Source organism: Daphnia pulicaria, chromosome 7 (assembly GCF_021234035.1).
Source record: "Daphnia pulicaria isolate SC F1-1A chromosome 7, SC_F0-13Bv2, whole genome shotgun sequence".
In the NCBI taxonomy this organism is placed as follows: Eukaryota; Metazoa; Arthropoda; class Branchiopoda; order Diplostraca; family Daphniidae; genus Daphnia; species Daphnia pulicaria.
Genome location: NC_060919.1, coordinates 4,177,452 through 4,196,800, shown reverse-complemented (window position 1 = coordinate 4,196,800; position 19,349 = coordinate 4,177,452). Strand labels below are relative to the sequence as shown.

The 19,349-nt window shown below is 43.3% G+C and overlaps 1 protein-coding gene and 1 long non-coding RNA gene across 3 annotated transcripts; one reads left to right on the top strand and one right to left on the bottom strand.

The window, feature by feature from the left end:
- Positions 1-829: 829 nt before the first annotated feature.
- On the bottom strand, positions 830-13,591 carry LOC124350463. Its single transcript, XR_006920990.1, has 4 exons — positions 13,389-13,591; positions 13,218-13,316; positions 12,800-13,017; positions 830-2,555 (listed from the first exon to the last, which is right to left on the bottom strand). It is a non-coding gene; the product is annotated as an uncharacterized LOC124350463 (long non-coding RNA).
- LOC124349594 (lachesin-like) lies at positions 5,817-18,380 on the top strand. Of its 2 annotated transcripts, XM_046800332.1 has the most exons (10): positions 5,817-6,570; positions 6,662-6,852; positions 13,851-14,009; positions 14,301-14,700; positions 15,334-15,465; positions 16,007-16,157; positions 16,245-16,402; positions 16,469-16,600; positions 16,681-16,785; positions 17,681-18,380. In XM_046800332.1, the coding sequence occupies exons 1-10, from the start codon at positions 6,522-6,524 to the stop codon at positions 17,875-17,877; spliced, it is 1,674 nt and encodes a 557-aa protein (XP_046656288.1). In that variant the 5' UTR covers positions 5,817-6,521; the 3' UTR covers positions 17,878-18,380. The 2 variants fall into 2 exon arrangements, with proteins under 2 accessions (XP_046656288.1, XP_046656289.1); XM_046800333.1 differs by lacking the exons at positions 16,469-16,600; positions 16,681-16,785 and having other exon boundaries at positions 5,818-6,570.
- The last annotated feature ends 969 nt before the right edge of the window (positions 18,381-19,349 follow it).

Genomic DNA, 19,349 nt, shown 5'->3' with positions numbered 1-19,349 from the left:
AGCGGTTCCTAGGGTAGGCTAACTGCCGTAACTGCTTATTTTGCACCATCATTCTAGATCTGGACCCTATGTATGGTTAATGGTTTCTGATGTTAAAATATTTCTGACCATGTGTCAAAACTCAAAAGTGCGCTGATTCTAGTGTAAACGCACGCGCAACTCTTTAAAAGTTTTCTTATGTTGCCTTAGTGAAATTATGTACTTATATATTATTAACCCCAAATTAACCCAAAAACGAACGGAAAATATTGAATAAAAATTTTAAAAAATTCTGAAAAAAAATTTCGTTTTATCACTCTTATCTATAAATATAAATTGGAGAGGTTATAAAAGGAAATCTGACGGAAACTCGCAATCCAGCAATGAGCAATCCAGCGAAGCATTTAAAAATTAAACTAATAAGTTAAACAGTTTGTCCGTCAGGTGGCTTCACCAATAGTGTTGTGAGTTTGTCCGCAAGATGGCTTCGCCAACAGCTGATTCAAGCATGACACAATGATGACATGACACGAAGCGGTAATTTTTTTGCTAATTTGAGTGGAAACCGTATTTCGTCACGTTATCGGTACGTATATTCCCCTAATTTGGTTCGATATCGCCATGTGGTTACGTTACATAACACATTTGCTTTCTGTCGGACTGTCGGTCTAGGCAACTTTCAAGTTGTTACAAATTAGTATTAGTGGAAACCATTTAATATTACTATACTTCATGAATTTCAGTCCATCGGGTACCTGTTCTTAATGAATAACTTGAATAAATATGCTGAGCATTACTAAATTTCATTAAAAAATAATGTATTACTTTCATATACTATATATTTTTTTAAAATCCCGATAGGAAGGTGCTGCAACAAATCCATAAGTAGGAGCACGAGGAGGGACGTAGGGCACTAGGACGGGCAGGAGTGGCTGGTGAGTGACCCTGTAGACTGGTGCAGACGGGGCTTGGTAGGCCGGGGCCGAATATGAAAAGTAGGTAGCCTCGTATCCGTTGCTGTCTGCCCTGTAGTAGACGACTGGGGTGCGGCCGTCCGGGAGGGCGACCGACTCGGTTAACTCATGTTTACTGGCGTTTCTAAATTTAAAAAATAAGTCAGTAAGTTTTCAATGCCAAGGCGTTTGATTTTTAGAGATCCGCGGAACTTCGTTTTATCTCTACCTTCATAAAACGAATGAAAGGGAGGTAGGCAGGCAATAAATGTGGTAGGAACGAACTAGGAAGTATAGCTATAAAAAAACCGGAGCCTGACGCACAAACCTACAAACTCTGAACACGTTTTGCGAAGCCACATGACGGACACACTGTCAACTTTGTTCTAAACATTAGCTTATAATAACAAAAAAGGTTTCATCTTTTTTTAAAAAGGTTAAAATCTAGGGCCTAATATATCTAACAATCAAGAATTCAATTTATAAACAAGACTTATATTTTGAACTTTTGTTTTGACTGTCTCCGGTGCTCCTGTTGTACTTGTCGTAATGGGAAATTGCCTACAAGGCTACAATGATTTCATCAGTAAAAAAAAATTCAGAAATCTTTTATGAGTCTATCACATCATTCTCCGTGAAAAAATTCATACCTGGAGATCTATGGCGTAAGTGGAAATCTTGAATGCACTCAGGATGAATGGCTGCATCTATTCCACAGCGGATGAACAAATCTTGACCGGGGCCGTCTATTTCTTTACGAAGACCAATGTCCGCTGGTCACTTGACGCCCGTCATGTTGGTCCTGGGGCCTCGCCGCCTCCGCAACCTCCAGCACAGACGGCCAGAATGGGTTCCTCGTAGTTGTTAATTGAGATCTCATCTGCTCCGACCTGAATCGATGAAGCGCAATCGTCGATGATGCTGCAATAACTTCCGGCGGCCAAACCTTAAGACACAACATTTTCTAAAAGTACACCGGAAGTAAGCGATAGCTCCTAGTGGACAGAAACTGGAACAGAAACTAACGGCGGGGGTACCGTTGCTTACTAGATTATACTCATGTGTTATTTTAGCGTCAAATGCAAAATAATGACGACAAATTTCTTGGTTAAAAAAGAAACTTAGGCCTACCTAAAGAAAAAATCGTTCCCTTAAAGCCAAATAGAACTATAACCTATTCTCTTACATAAGGGCTTAGTGGGCTTACGCTGGGCACACTCCAGAAATGCCTCAGACGCTCAACATCACTCGATTTATCATCAAAAGTGATGATAATATCACGTGGTTGGTCCATATGTGTGCGGACAATCTACTATCCGATTCCGTTGATCGTCGCTCGGCCTATATCCATTCGCCGTCCACTATACAGGGCTGTAGTATAGCTGGCACTCGTGGAAGAATCGCCAGGTGCAGAGACGTTATGTTCGCACACGCGAGAAGGGCGACAGCGACGAACGATGACGACCTTTGAATGTGGTAGGGACGACAGCCAGAAGACGGAGGCGCCAACGCGATGACTAGGCTATTTATAAGATGGCGGTGAAGTTGATGATCCGAGGAATGATGAACGATCACCGCATCCTCCATCTTATTCCAGGCCTTTTTTCAAGATGCATTTGCTTCCTAGGGGAGGTAAAAAGGTTTTAGGCTTTACGTTCAGGGCGATAATGGTATTTTCAAATAAAATATGAAAATGAATAATACAAGAAATAAGGCGAAAACACGAAAAAGAAAGAGGACAAGAGCGAATTTATGATATTACTGGTCTCATCTGTGAAATAAACTCCTTTTGTCGACCGCCTCATTCATTTCCTAACATGTTCCCTGGTTCTGAATAAAGCTCAAGGTATGAATAATTTAAAGCGGTAACTTAAACAGAATTCTAGTCAACTTAAATAAGATCGCACTAGCCTACAATGTGCCAACATCATAATTCTGCATGCTATTGGTTGTAGAAAAACAAGGTGTTACACAAGTCTATCGCAATACGGATGCGAAACAGTGCCAAGGTGTTATTGACTCGGTTCTAGATAGGCCAGTATATAGAGCTGCTATAATATCACGGAGTGCGGTGCGTTCATTCCTATTGTATCAAGTATCGAATATAACCTTCGCCGTCACCGCACCGCGTCATAAAACAATCACAACTCTATTACGGGATCTATTGGGCTCGACGCTGCCGTGACTTTCGTGATGCTGACGCCGACGACTCGGATGCTGTGGCAATTGCTTCTGCTATCACCAGTCGGCCAGTCATCACATGTGCAACGCAGAATCGTGTATTTAGGCTGCACTGATGCCCGCCTTTTTCGCCCGGCATACAGAGCGCAGCGCGAATCTATAAGCTGCCACATTTTTCTTCGTCTTTGTGATGTGGAATTGATGTGTTATACGTTTAGTTTAGTCTATTTTTTTGTTAAACCCCCCCCTTAGAGTATAGTGTGTGCATCACGCGATCAAAAAAAAAGGACGTGATTTCATTCACCAGCGCGGGAGGAATCGAATTGCTGTGGAAATGCCAGTCAATCAGAGATAAATCAGATAATCAACGAGGGGATATTGAATCAGTCACGGTGTCTTGCTGCCCACCTATTAAGCCGCAGCAGACCAGCGTGACATGACTGACACCCAAACTCTGTAATACATACATGTACCCACAGCACCCTCCCCCCCCCCTTCATATACTATCTAACTTTTTCCTATGTATACACGCCAAAGTTATAAGGGTTTTGTGTTATCCCATAAGAGTCGGACGATGGACTTGTGGGAGGGAAAGACAAAAGGATCAGAGCTCTTCTCTGGACTACCTATTGGTCCTCCATAGCTTGTACGTAATAAATTGATGCAATTTTCCAGCATCTCACAGTGTCCATCGACTCTCGCGCTGTCACCGCCGCTGTGCTGGGCTGCTGCCCGTGGCTGCCGGCGGTCGCCGCGCTGATTGCATTGATGCGACAGCGCCTCGATGCGCCTTCGGCTCGAGACAATTCAATTGACGCGCCGCAGTCTCTCGAGTTATTCGGCCACTGATTTCGATTCCTTTTCTTTTCTTTTTTCTTCTCATCATTCTTCTTCCCCTTTTTCTTGTGTCATTTTACATCAGTGCAAGAGCTGGACTACGTGAGTGTCCGCGTGCACTTCGTGATCTGTATGGCCGAGTCAAAATCCCCCAAAAAGTACTTTGACCACTACAGCACAAAATAAATTGAAATAAAATGACGGACATTTGAATAATTTGAAATTTGGGTGCGAGTTTTCGGGAGCGCAACTACTAGAAGTCTATAGAACGACGGCTAAAGGTTATTAGTTTCCAGTGCTTATCTTAAATTATAGGATGATAGTTCGTTCCACTCTCAGATTACAATCAATCTGGTTCTATCATAGTTGATGGCCATTCAAATCGGTCCGTGGGAGGTAAACTGTTTTCAACCTCCGCACGAGGACCGAAATGACGCGAGCACATGCGAACTTATCAAAAACCAAATCTCATCTAAAATCTGTGTGCGATGAACCCGTGTTAAATGAATCAAAAACCGGAGAAAAAGGCGACGATTGATATTCCAGCACACCAGCCTTATTTGGCTTTATGACGTGCTGTATACACACACACAAGTATCTATCTATATATCGATTATCGAGCGTACCACGCTGCCCCACGCTCTGGCTTGTCATTCTCCCAATTGAATCAGCTAATCAACAGCAGCAGACCCCGATAGCTGCTGCTGCTTCGCTTTGGACTGGCTGGGCTATTGGTCTTTTGCACCGTGGCGCACTATATAGCATTTGATTCGATTCAATTTGTATTCGACATCGTCTCGGAAGAGAGAGAGAGACGACCGCATCAGTCGGCGCAGTGACACAACAATGAACCGACGCGTGCCGACAATGCAACCCGGCGCCGCCGGCACGCACATCACCCAACCACGGCGCTCAATCGAAATCGGACGGAGAAGATTTTCATTTATTTACGCGCGAGAATGACGAACCGAGGTGGTGCTGGGATATCTGCAGCTAGCTAGTACGTAGGTTAAAGGAGTCGAAAATCGACTGGTGGAGCCCTTGCATGAGTGATGGCCGGGAGTCGTCTATAAGATGCTGCGCTGATGCTCCATTCTATATAGCCCCTTGGTTTCCCCCTATTTTCAACGTCAATTTCTTATTTTATTCATCCGTTCAATTCTTTTCATTCGCTTTTTCGAAAAGGAGAAGAAAAAAAAAATCACGGCATTGGCGAAATAGACGGGCCAAGCTTTTTACCGATGCTGAGCGCAGTCAGCATCAGCAGCTGAATACACCCAGCATCTGTGATGTTTCGACGAGTTGTATAATAGACCTATAAATCTATAACGTATACACATCTATACTATAAAGAACAAATGTTTCATTTTCCGGACCAACTGATGATCGGATTGGATCGAACGACGTGGGAGCCCAAAGAGATTGCCTGATGATAGAAAAAAAACGAAAACTGATGGCAGTTGAAATTGCCATGGCTGATGACGGGAAGATTTGAGTACAAACCAATTGGAATATGTGAATCGCTGAAAAGATAAGAGCAGCAGAGAAAAAGAAAAAATAGGAAATAAGCCCATCTGATTTTGACAGACGGCGAAAGGAGAGAGAGAGAAGAGACTATAACGGATTTATGGCCATGTATAATAGGTCTTGTATATCTACAGCTTACAGCTAGTAATAATTAATTTCCACCGACTTTTCATCTGTGCCGGGACGGCAGCAGCATTGGATTTGGCTTGTCGGATGCTGCTGCGCGCGTGTGTGCCTTTCAAAACGGTCCACGGCTGATGTGTACATTTACGCTACTGTGCGCGGATCCTAGAACTCGGGAAGATGTTCATCCGTGACAACTCGAGCTGCTGCTTCTCCAGTCTGTCGCCGGCCGCCCGTCGCTCCGGTCACAGCAATTATTTTGAGAACAGCATCTCTTCGCTAGATAGACTACCGCGCCTATCCATACCAGTAGCAGCAGCAGTAAATATATAGAGGCGTTGTAGAGGAGCTGAAAGCAATCAGTGCACTTGTGCTCGTCAGCCAGAGAAGACGTCGTCTACCAACTGGCGGGATTCAAGTGATCCCACGGAAAGCTAAACATTACAGTATTTTTTAAATATCTTATTTAGTCGGGCAATAACTACGCTAATTGCCTCTCACTATCAGTGTGCTATCAAACAAAGTGAAATACAAAAATAGCGCGACATGAGAAAAGATGAAATCCTCCTGTGCCACCGACTGAATTGAATTTGTTTCAAGAGAGCGGGAATTTGATTCCCGGATTCAATTTGGCAATTGTTTAGTTATTTTGGGCGATCGAATGAATTTGAATGATGGCAACCGCATTCAGTACCGATTAGTTTCGTTGGTATCCAAACAGAAATCCGAGTGAGTTGCTACCGAATGACAGTTTGATGTCAGTGAGACTGTAAACACCTGATGACAATCAGGTAGAACCATTTCAGAGTTAAACTATACTCGGTGTTATTTATTGCCGGCCATGCGCCGACATTCTTGCCAAACAAGTTATTCGAAATCTCTTTGATTACGCGCCACAGCGACGAAATCAGGGCGGGAAAGATGAATTACGTCATCTGGTCTTTCTTGGTGATCCTCCTGAAAGTAACAGGTTTGTCCGAATTTGATTGAATTACTTTTTTGGTCGAATTCCCGCTTCAACCGAGTCTGATTTTATCATCTCTTAATCTAAACGCACACAGGTGGGGCGTCGTCGATTCGTCACCAGCGCAGTTCCGCTGGATCTGTGATGCTCGCCGATGGAAGCGCATCACCCTATTCAGCCGTGACGACGGCTGTTCCACAGTTTTCGGAATCCATCCGGAACGTGACGGTCCCGCTGGGCCGCGAGGCCGTCCTATCCTGTGTCATCAACAATCTAGCAGAGTACAAAGTAAGTCCACATCCACATATCGCAATCCGCAGGAGGAGAAAAGGAAATGTAGGCCTATACTTATAATAATCCTTTGTATAGTGCGGTTCATTCAGATTATTTCCCTTTCAGGATATCTGTACTAAAATGTCAACTTTTCACTTGTTTTCCTTCAGGCCTTTTTACTTATACATCCATCCCCCTTTTTTCCCTACATCTACGCAACTATAAGGCCCAGAGTTACGCTTGTACATAATAGAAAAAGGTAGATGCATTGCCAGCCACCGGACATTCATCTCCGAGTTTCAAAACTAAAAAGGGGTACCGTATTTACTTAAGGAACACGAATGGAAACCCCCCCGAAAACCCAAAAATGGTCATAACGGTCATAAACTTTACTTTACGATGGCTATTATGATTACAAGTCTAAAAAGTCTTGTGTGTACACATAGTTGAGAATAACAATTCTCAAGTCCTGCTGCAAATAATAAGGCTCTCTGGCATCACACAATACAAAAGTTACGACAACTATAAGGGCTATACTTTCTCGACAACACCCCGGCCTCTAACATACACAAAACAGGCCAACTTGGGCTTTTATTAAAAAACAATAGGCACATTGTTGTGAGCAGTTGAACAGTGTCCCGCAAAGTTCGCTTTAGACATGTCATGCAAAGGGAAAAGTTGTCCGCGTTATTGTGCGATAGAGAGGCGAGTTTAAAGTTGCCGCTTCTCATTGATATGAAACATCAGTTTTGTACATCATTTGGAAGATCAAAAGGTATATTTCCTAATATGTAAAGTTGCTCTTCTATCTAAAGTTTTTATCGTTACGAAACTGGAAGGGCGCAGAGTACGAAAAAATGTGCAGCGGATGCGCTTTCATATCATCTGCCGTGATTCGTCGACTTCATTTCGATATATCAAGAGACTTTTTTATTTTGAGTCGGCCAGCCGAAATTTCCGATCGCAACATATTGTAAGCTGTTGGTTGACAATGAGGCTACCAAGCGATGCTGATGATGTGGCAATCACTTGGCAATCCGTGGCTGAAATATGAAGAAGTGAAGAACAGCGAGAAATAGGGGGGAAAAGAGAAGCAGAAATCCTCAAATTAGTCAGACGAAGCGAAAAGGTGCAGCTGCGAATCAAAGAGAAATGAGATAAATGTCTGAAAATTGAAGGGATAAAGGAAGGCGACAAAAAGTGGAAGAATAAAGGGAAATGGGGAAAAAAGAAGAAGAAGAAGAGAACGGAAAATGACGATGGGAAAAAAGGGAAATGAGAAAAAAGAAAAAGGATCGAAAAGACGCGCATATGCAGGAGAGAGGCCATCAGTCAGTGCGGGCGACAGTCGAGTTATTACTCGCAATAGCATAGGCCCATACCGCCATAGGCACACACCTTGTATATACCAGCGAAAGAGCAAGACGACGACGACGATGAAGCGTGTGAAATTAGCATACGGAGGCTGTTGACGTATAAGGGACGAATGATGGGGTGTTGCGCCCTGGATCTCATTTGTACAAGAAGAAGAAAAAGAAAACCATCCGGCAAGGTGCTGGAAGGAAAAAAGATGATGGACCGAGGGAAAAAAGGGAGAAACACACACATGATAGTACAGCGTTGATGGTACAGCGACGCTTGTGTTCCCTAAAGATGCCACTTGAAAACAAAACGAGAAAAATGCGCCGTGATGAGTTGCCAGTCGTCGTCGTCGTTGAGTGCTCGGTGTGAATTTTTGAAGCGGCTCATCCGCCGCCAACCGCATCCGAGGAAAATGCAGCAAAGAGTTAAGAAGAGAAAGAAGAAATAGACGCAGTTTTGAACCCATCGTCAAGCAAACGAAAGGATATAAAGCGCATCGGGTCATTTGGTTCTTTTTTTGTGACACTCGCGTCATCCATCTGGAGGAGAGAAAAGTGGGGAAAGGTGAGCGCTGGATGGGCGGGGCGATTTACGGCAACGAGGAAAATATTTACGAGTGGGCAGACACGGGACCTGCTGAATAAGAGAATGAATAATGTGACAATACCACACGTGTCCCAGTCCGCAGGAAAGGCGTCACGCTGCGCTGCCATTTCTTGGCCTAGCAGATGAGAAGAAAACGGATAACACGGAGGTAGACGGTGCGCTCCTTGTGTGAGAGAAAAGGAGACGATAAAACAGGAAAAGACATCAACAACAACACCTTCTCTTCCACAGCAACATCGTCTTCTTTGTTGTTGCCCTGGTTGTCTCTTTTCTGAGAGAAACTCCAAGTTGTGGGCGATGCGGTTTTGTTCACTTGATCTTAGATATGCGAATATGCAAAGGATATGAATAGCGGATGAGTGGCGCGAGATGGAACGATCGGCGGAGGCGCCATTTGATTGCCATAAAAAGAGTCATCATCATCTTTTATCTTCTTTCGTGTTCCCCCCTCATTCCTTTTGTATCGCGCCCTACTTTCCCACGAAAAGAAACGGAACAAGCTGATTGTTTCTTCGATCTTCTCTTTTATTTATTTTCCCCCTTGTTTTAATGTTTCCCTTTTTCTCTTCAACTCGCTCCTTGAAAAACCTACGCCAAATGTGGGAGTATAGTCCCCAACTATTAATTGATTCAACACTCGGTTCCCTCCTCGCGTATTCGTATTGGCCCAATATATAAACGCGGAAGAGTACATTAGTCAAAAAGCCGAAACCGATTGCGCTTCTGGCATGCAAAGTATGTTGGTGGAAAAGTAGCAGCCGGCTCATCAGAGCAGAGCGGGCCGGCATGTAACGGTATTGATATTCCAAACGACATCCAGCGGTATAGAGCAGCATCCCCTTCCGGCAATGGGATAATAGCCTATAGTAGAACTAGACAAGCAGAAAACTTTGGCTCCCAGCTAACATAGAAGAAGAAGAAGAATATCTTCTAGCTCTGTATAAGATCCTCCTACTTTATACAATAAGCTATGATGTATTCTTTTTCTTTGGGGCTTAGATTCTGTCTCCTTCATTTGCCTAATAAAATTGTTTGAACCTTCTTCTCGTTTTCGTTGCCCAAAAAAGACCGCGACTTTTCTGTCTCTATTCCTTTACCTTTTGGCTAAATCCTGACGAGATTTCAAATCCCATGTTTGTTCCCTTCAGGAGTTCACGGACTATTAGAGCCAAACGTTCAACCCTTTTTCCACGTCTCGCGAAGCAGCGGCTATTGATTCACGTTTTGGTTGCGTTTCTTCCCCCCCCCCCCCCCCAGCGACATCCATCTGACACATTACATCACAGAGCATCCCACCCTCTCGTATCAGCTGACTAGAAGTCGGAAATCCTCTTGGAATCAGGTTGAAGGGATAAGGATGAAGATGGATCGAGAATCAAATAATTGTCAAACAGCAGAAAATGAGTCAAGTCGAGGATTATTCAGCGTCGCCAACATCCGGTGGTGGTACGTTACGCAAGTCCAACGCCGTGTAATGGGAAGAAACAGGGGCGGCCCAAATCGGTTTATAGTAGCAGCAGCATTCCGGAAGGAAAAATAAATGCGCTGGGTGGAAGCAATCTAATGTTCTGATACGGTCGATTGCTTTTATAGACATTTGTGGGGTGGGGTGGATCGAGTGTATCTCCCCCCCTCAGATCGGCGAATTGTTTTTGATGGGATTCAACGCTGAACATCGTCATGAATCACTTTTAATTTCTCATGATACAACTGACGTAAGCCAAGGAAAATGTTTCATGCTGGATCTGGATGAAAGCGATTTTTTAAAATATCATCCTCGTCCACCTTTTAAACTGTTCGTCATTATTATTCACTCGAACTCCAAGTGGGTGTTATTAATGCAAGTGATTCTGATGTACAAAAAGAGTTCACAGAGAAGCAAAGTTGGTGGAAGGATATTTGAGGAGTGAATTTTTAAAGACGGACAAGAAATCAAAGAAGCGATCGGCGAAGCGAAAGTGGAGCAGTGTTCAGTTCTTTAAGAGGGACAAGCTCGGATCATTTCTTTTAACCGACTGATGTATTTACTCAGACCAAACCAGAGAACACTGTGCACACACGGTTCTACGAGTCAGGTTTCCATCGGTCGATTTGAGGCCCTGTTTAATTATTTGGCAGCTATATACTGCTGGACCCGTGAAGCTGCCAGCCTCCTCGATCGTATTTGTCGGAGGGCTATGAACGAAATCAACTTCTCTCGATCGAACCCGCCAACGTATATGTAGTCAAGACTTACACGAAATTACGATCGACTCGTTCGTAGGTGGTTTGCACAGACACTAGCTTCAATAAAAAAAGATCCACTCTCTCCGGCCAAAAGTCCCCGGTGGCATCGGGGAGATAATTGAATCGCTACTGATTCCCCCCACAACCGGACAAGATACCGCGGTAGCCCAGCAGAGCCGTCAGTATAGCCAAAGCTATATACAACAGCGATCTTAGTCCAGCACTTGTTTGGATCTGTCGGATGGTTAATCAATGGCATCAGTATAGAAACAGCAGCAAACAAGAGCCACGCCAAAAACACGATCTGCGACTGCTGATGTTTTAACCACACAGTGACTGGGTAGCGAATAACATAAATAAGGGCGTTTGTTCTCCAGTAGTATAGAGCAGATGAAATCTCACGCTAATAGAGAGCGCAGTTGTAAAAAGAAGAGAAACGATCAAAGAAAATAGAGAAATCAAATGTGCGAAAAAAGAAATGTTCATCAACTGCACGCCGTTGTTTTTTAAATCAACCGAGATAGAGGCGCAGCTACACTGTCGAGTAGTATTGTACCTTCTCTGAATTGTTGGCCGTTACCGGCTTGAGGGAGCAACTGATCTACGAGGAGCAATCGCCAAGCTCCCGGCTGCTCTGGCCGTTTTCTAGACCGACACATGCACCGCCAAAAGTAAAAAAGGAATATAAGAATCACGCCTATACTAGGACTAGATAGACTTGGGGAGGAGTGCGTACACGAGGCCAAGTGGTGTGTGATGCGCCTATAGCTGCTGCCATCAATTGTGCAAGCGCCGACACCGTCTAATAATATCGATTCGTAAATCGTCAGAAAAGAAATGCTCCGGCGTCACGGCGACAGAGGGGGAGAAGAGCAAGAAAATGAAAACAAATTATATAAGAAGAAACGCGTCAAAAGAAGAAAAAAGAAGAGAGAGAAACCCAGCGGCATGTATAGTTTATTATCGTTGAGGGGGTATGGCAGCAGCACAGCCTTCGAGCCGAGCATTGGAGGAACAACGACAACAGCTAGCGTGCAGCTGTTGTCGTAATCTTCCGAATGTATATCTGTATATGTGCTATTGTCGGACTGAAAGAAGAGCAGACAGCGGGTTCTGTACGTACAGCTAGATATGCCGACATCGTTGACGGGCCGGGTAACCTCCACTGGTGATATCCGCCAGTCTTCCCATCTCTTATTGTTATTATTATTATTGTTATATAAAGAGATGAGATTAGATCATCAAGCGTCCCCTATAGGAGTAGCGGGAACGGCGGAAACCGCTGCAATAAGATCGTTTTGAACTCGGATCAAAACATTGTTTGATAACTCTAAGTTATCAATGCACAAACGAAAATGAATTCGCCTTTTACAGTATGAAAAAAAGAGAAATAAAGAGGGGAAAAAAATAGATCTAAACAATTTTTCGAAGCCTGTTGGTAAGCAGGGAACGAGAGGTGCCGGTATGGTGGCAGGTCAAATTTTCTAGAATTTGCACTTTGCTTGAAGTGTGAAAGTTCAAACATTTTCGAATTTAATTGTTTATACCCACAGAAAAAAGTTGTAAGGTATAAACTGAGCCTGCAGTCTTTCGACAACTGAGTTTTTTATTGAATTCTTACCGAGAAAAAACAAAAACCGACAAGAGAAAACAGTTCCAGTCAAAGGCCTAGCTCAGGAATAAACGTACTCCGTGACTACGTAACGATTTATAATCAACGCCACCAAAAATGGTCAAAAATGAAGAATAGAAATCAATTTTGTCCTACCTCTATGCCTGGGAAATACAGCCAGGCATCTACAGTGGCTCCATCCATCTGCTGAAGAGTTGAATTACACCAGACGGGATAGGTAAAAGGGAGTCCTCGTGAATACCCCCACACTCGCATGGGTGTACACGAGGACATTTATAGAAAGGGGGAAGAAGAGATCCGTAACTCGATTGACTTCCTGGGTAGTTTCTCCAATGGAACGGGATGCTGCTTATCTAAATAAAAAATAAAATATGGGTTACGAAATATGTCAAGCAACAAGTAAGGAATAGTTGAAAATGAAACACGGGATGAACCCTAATTGTTAATAAACATGAGAATTGAAGGATTTGATGTAGTACACTGTATTTATGCAAGTCATGCAGCATTAAAATGTCTATCAGGTTGCAGGAGTAAAAGTAAGAAAAATCATTACCCGAACTATGATCCTGAGATTGTTGGTAATGACAGTTCATTACCAGCACAATAAGAACTTGCATATCTTTTATTATGATGGCTGGTTCAGGCCTCAAATCTGCAAAAAGGAGTAGGTTACATAGTGCAAACAAACTTCATGCATCAACAGGGGAGTTACATACCTGATTACCTGGCAAACAGCATGGAGTGGGTAGTGAGCTATCTATAAAGAGGTGCGATCAGAGTTCAAACGAAGCCCCCATTTCAGTAGTTTTATTTGTTGTCCTAATTATGGTGTAGCCAGGTGTACGTGGTGTACGTTTACAAAATAGTTATAATTCCGTTTTCTTTGTAAATTGTAATTCGTCTCTTTTTCGAACCTCACCTACGTGTAACAAAAGATAATGCAGACGACACTAATCTTCTAATTAGTCTTGCCCTAAGAGATCGATAGAAATTATTACAAATCGTTAACCAAATCCAAACTGCTTAAAAAGCGATAAAAACGGTTTTCTCAGTTAATTCTCACCATAACTAAGTTATAAATAATACTGAAAAATTTGTCAAGTTCATTTTCTACTGAAGACAAAACCAACAAAAAATTGCCTACTAACGATCTTGCAATAACAATCGGATTGAAATATTTTAAAAGGTTGGATGGCTGAGGGCGGACGACCAGACAATTTTGAGTCTTCACCGCCGTGTCGTGACGCACAATCCGCGTGTTTCGGTAACTCACGACGAGTCACGCACCTGGAACCTCCACATTCGCCAAGTCAAGGAATCCGATCAAGGATGTTACATGTGTCAGGTAATCATTGGGGCGTTCCCTTTTCTTTTTTAATTCACGCAATTGTTTTAACTGTCGCTGTCGTTGTACCTCAACTCAATTTTGTACCTCTTGAAGGTCTCAACTTGTCAATATGGGCAGTCCTCAAATCAATTTGGCTAATAATTATTGGCCATTTAATTGAGTTCTTATAGGACGAGTGGCTATTTTCGTCAAATCTAATTTGGCTGTCATTTTCTTTTCCTCGATATTTTGTTTCTTGCCTTGATTAATTCATTTGGTTAATTAACTTGAAACGATTTCGGATCAAAGATCAACACGGCGATAATGAAGAAGCAACTTGGCTGCATCCAAGTCCAAGTGCCTCCGGATATTGTGGACGACCGGAGTACGAGCGACGTCACCGTCAACGAAGGCGACAACGTGACGCTGACGTGCACAGCCACCGGCAAACCGGCCCCGAGGATCGTCTGGCGTCGTGAGGACGGCCAAAAGATCGTCGTCTATCGCCCGACGGCCACAGCGTCCGCACCGGGATCCAACCACAACAATCTCCATGGAACGAAATCTTCTTCCAGCAGCGGCGGCGTCTCCAATGCAACGACAACATCAACAACATCCGACGTTGTTGCCGTCACCGCAACGGGAACTCACCACCCGCATCAGTACCACCAAGGAATTGCGTCGACGACGACCCGCGAGAGATCGAAAGGTAAATTGTCAATTCCGTCGTCTGTCTGTCCGATTGTCTGCCAGGCCGTCAATTTTCCTCTTGAATGTTTTACGACTCGGCCTGGCCGGTAGACAACAACTGAGGTTGTTGTAGGATTTGTTGTTATTCCAGTGAACAGCAACAATCGACATTTGGGACAATTTTATCAATTTCAATTTCTTTGCTTTGGGTCTGTCAGTTGGTCGATCCACCTGCTGTCTTCTCTTTGAATTTTGAAGTGGATCCATCAATTTCATGGTTGCCACAAATGGAAACTTGAAATCCCAATTTCCAAATGAATTTAGACAATTGACGGCGGACAGCAGCCGTGAATTCAATTTGGCAGATCAAATGGATAGCCCAGTTCAATGTTGTCGCTCCCTGATGGAATAGCTAATAAATGTCACGTCATTGCTTTCGGTTTGGGGGTATTGTCTGTCGCATTGATTCGTTTGCCCAACTCGACCGCGTTCAGCCCTGTCCCAATACAAAGCGCATCATTGGACTACAATAAGGAATTGGAATTCATTTTCATTTCCTTTTTCCGTTTCTTCAATTCATTACCTCCTTTGGCCGTCATCGTCGCCGTCTACTGGTCCGTCCTTCACGATGTTTCACGCCGGGCACCCGAAGAAGTCGAGGCGTATCATGGCGAGACTCTGCGCCTCTACCGGGTCACCCGCCAAATGATGGCCGCCTACATGTGCATCGCCTCCAACGACGTCCCTCCCGCCGTCAGCAAACGAGTTCCTCTCAACGTCAACTGTAAGTCGCCACATTTCATCCCGCTGACTTTGAATGCCATTACTATTCCATTCTCCAGTATCCCCCGACCCCCACTCCTATACTGGCGTGTACATCAGGATGATGCGTGTAATCGAAGATAACCGCGACTCGTTCGCCGTAGAGTCGCAGTGGCGGTTGCGATCGTTTCGGCAAAACCCCCAAATTCCCGTCCGCCCTCCACGGATCACCATTACCTCCAAACTCCAAAGTCGACTGCATCAGACGACTGCAGATAGACAGAGAAGAGCTCCTTAAATAGCGTCATCTATCCAGACCGTGTTCTATCCCCCCCCCCTCATATATCCCCCCTCCGCACGACTATAAGAAGTGGACCAGTTTTATCGCCTTTTTTCTCTCGTTCTTTATTCTTATGATCTTTTCGAATCTGACGCATCTCTTTCCTTATGAATTTCCAAAGTACATTCAATCCCCCCCTCATCTAAATGATAGACTCTCCTGTCTGATATCCATATTCTTATTCGCTATAATTTAATGCCATGCATCTTATTTATTTGAAAAGTTCCGCCATTGGTGACGTCTTCGATGAACGTGGTGGGTGCGCTGCTGGGCACCGACGTCCGGTTGACTTGCAACGTCGAGTCTCATCCGCCCAGCATCAACTACTGGATGAAGGGAAGACAACAAGACCAACACAACACTATCCTGCCCAGGTATAATATGTCCAGTGTCATGTCCAGGCTCTTATTAGTTTCGCCGATTGACAAAGTGGCGTCACTTTGTGCTGGTTATTTTGACAGCGCCAAGTACAGCATCGACGGTGAACGGGGCGGATCGACGAGCTACAAGACGAGCATGTCACTGACCATCCACAACTTCCAGTCCCAAGACAAGAGCGCTTACATTTGCGTGGCCGCCAATTCATTGGGCACCGCCGAGGCTTCAATTCAAATCTACGGTTAGTCTACTATAAACCGTCAATCGAATTTGTCTCGTTTTAAAATCGATGTGAATTATTCAACAGAAGTTGCCAGAGCAACAACCGTACCAACACCGACCGTTCGTCCGGCAACTTCTACCAAGAGCAACAAAGAGGAGTACGTTATCGAAAATGACGACGAAGACGACGACGACGACGACGAAGAAGAAAATGAAGGTGACACTTTTAATCGAGATTAATTGGTGCTTGTTAGAATTCCCCAAATCTTTACATCTGCCAATCGTGTCGGTATTCAGATGGACACCAATCGCCTAAAGGTCGGTCGGGTAAAGACAGAAGCAAAGACAAGAGCCAAACTATTAACGCTGGGAAGAAGAAACATTCACGTCATCAGAAACATGGTAAGAAGCTTATTGGTTTCATCTAGAAATTAAAAACGGAAAATTACTCGAAATGAGCTTAGTCTCCAATAGTTATCACATATGGAATAGGTGGTTCGTTGTGCATTTCACCTTATACCTATTATTCACCTTATACCTACCCTGATACGAATGAGCGATAAAAGGCCCATACAAGAAATGGTGAATGATAGTATAGGATCGATTGGAAAGGGAGAAAGGATGGAAGACTTTGAAACAGAGATAAAAGATTTGGACTATATGGAGCACTGCTCTTATAAGCTTCAAGTGGGTTGATGGGGGTGGGATGGGGTCCGTCGAATGAACGAAAAATGTTGGGGTAGGGGGGAGTTAGTTCAGTCTAGCCAGAGACTTGAGGCAACCGGTCGGAAGACGAGTGATGATGGGAGATAATAAAGAGATAAGGAATGAGCTTGGGAATGAGGGGATATGACAGATGGAGACGACGGCCATCAGCAGACGACATGATGGCTCAAGACTTGATAGAATTTTCTAAAGGCCATTTAGATATACCATAGACTATGCGCAAGTAATATAGTGACACATTCCGGAAGCGTTTGAGCGGAAGCTGTCCGTCTCCTAGGGGAGTAGGGGGAGGGGGGACGATCTCATCAAAAGGCTAGGGCGTTGTATGGCGTCGTCCGTTTCATCCAACTGCTGGATGAACTGATCGAGTAAAATGAAAGTCAAAATGTTTGATGGACTGGTTGGGTCAGGCAACTTGCACTGGTTGCCTTTTGTTTCCGTAAATCAAATCCACCATTCAAATTGACTTTTGAATTTGACCGAAAATGCGCAATTTGTTGCAGATAATTAATGCGATAAGATTCAAATGTTGTAATTTAACACATAACCCACTGATTGAATATTCCAACAGAGACGTCATCGTCGTCCATGTCCGTACCACCCAGCGAACAGCAACGAGAGCGAAAACAAGAGCAACGAGATGAGACGGCCAATCAGATCAGACGCGGTGGTGTTTCCTCTGGTTTTTCCCTCATGAAATTCCAGTCATTCATTCATTACTGGATCATAATTTTTCCATTCATTCTATATCCCATGGTTTTCTCGTAAGACGAAATTAAATATCTTGCGAAACATTCGGTTGTATGAAACATTGTATCCAATCTGAAACCTGAGGCAACAAATTATTAATGCAGAGAAAATATTTGAAACCTCAAGTTCCGATGTGATGGAAATTGTAAACGCGTGCAGGTCCATGAGCTCTAGAAAAGCAACTGAATTTGAGATTCTTGAATTTCCTCCTTCAGCTGTAATGCTTCATTGATCTACACCACTGGTACACATTTTACTTCATGATAAAGAATTTATTATTAGTCCGTGCTGATTCGTCTTGAAGGACGAGTCTGATTATTATTTGAAAACTGATGCGCTATTCAATCACTAGCACAGCTACAACCCCACATGATATCCTGAAAATTATTTGTATATTTATTTCATTTTCAAATTAAATTTGTCATTATTTGTGTTTCCATAATTTTCTCTATAAATACTATGTGGTAATCTTTCGCTTGGTGTCGCGGGGAATGTTAAATAAACCAACTTGAAAAGCGAAATGTCTCCTCTTTATTATTCACATGTACGAAAATCCAATAATGTTTTAAGGTCTCATCATCTTCCTGCGACTGAATCTTGTTTTACGTTATGAAAACAAATTTGCGATTTATGGCTAGTGTTATGAATTCAAAGGTCGTTTGTTTTCGTTATTTCCCATAAATATTTGTCGACGGGCCGATCTTAATATCTTCAAAGGCCAATAAATATTTTACGGAGGAGGAATATTAGTTTCATCATTTCACTATAGGCTGCATCAGCGATTTACTTTCCCATTTTTATTAACAGCGGGAAAATATCAAGTCTTGCGTGCACAATTCACAACTTGTTTGCCATCTTGAACGGCTTTGAATTATGAACATGAGTCTTTTCACCCAAGCAAAAAGTTTCAATAACAAAAAAAGGTAAGTGTACAGTCATCCGTGAAAGTTTCTTGAACAGGCAAATGGCTCTCTATGTTTTAAGTTTAATTTGACGGAAGGGATACTACGGTGCCTACCGTACCCCCGTTATTTTACGCCCTTTTCTCTTTTTCTTTATATTCTTCTCTTCCTTTACCCATGAAAGAAAAAGAGAAAAAGGCGTAAAAAACCGGGGGTACGGCAGGCACCGTAGTATCCCTTCCGTCAAATTAAACTTAAAACATAGAGAGCCATTTGCCTGTTCAAGAAACTTTCACGGATGACTGTATATAAGCGAATGGGATGAGCACCTTTCAAGTAAAACAATTTTTGTATTATTGTTATTGAAGTCTTTTTATCAAACTTAGCTCATTGAGCGGTTTGGATTTAGCCATTTAGGGAGGGGTGTTCGATTATTAATGGTAGGCTATTTATATCGATTCTCAAGCATGCTAATTAGAATATTAGTGTCGTCTGCTTTCGATACACAAGTTTGGAAAAAGAGAACAAGATCCGACAAGATTACGTACATGAAGACAACGAAACAAACACTTTTAGGAAACGTTTATG

Excerpts from the sequence above, each read along its gene's own strand:
- LOC124349594 (XM_046800332.1), top strand. The coding sequence starts at position 6,522 with ATGAATTACGTCATCTGGTCTTTCTTGGTGATCCTCCTGAAAGTAACA. Across the intron at positions 15,466-16,006 it reads AGTTCCTCTCAACGTCAACT|TTCCGCCATTGGTGACGTCT; the intron begins GTAAGTCGCCAC and ends TTATTTGAAAAG. Across the intron at positions 16,403-16,468 it reads GGCTTCAATTCAAATCTACG|AAGTTGCCAGAGCAACAACC; the intron begins GTTAGTCTACTA and ends ATTATTCAACAG.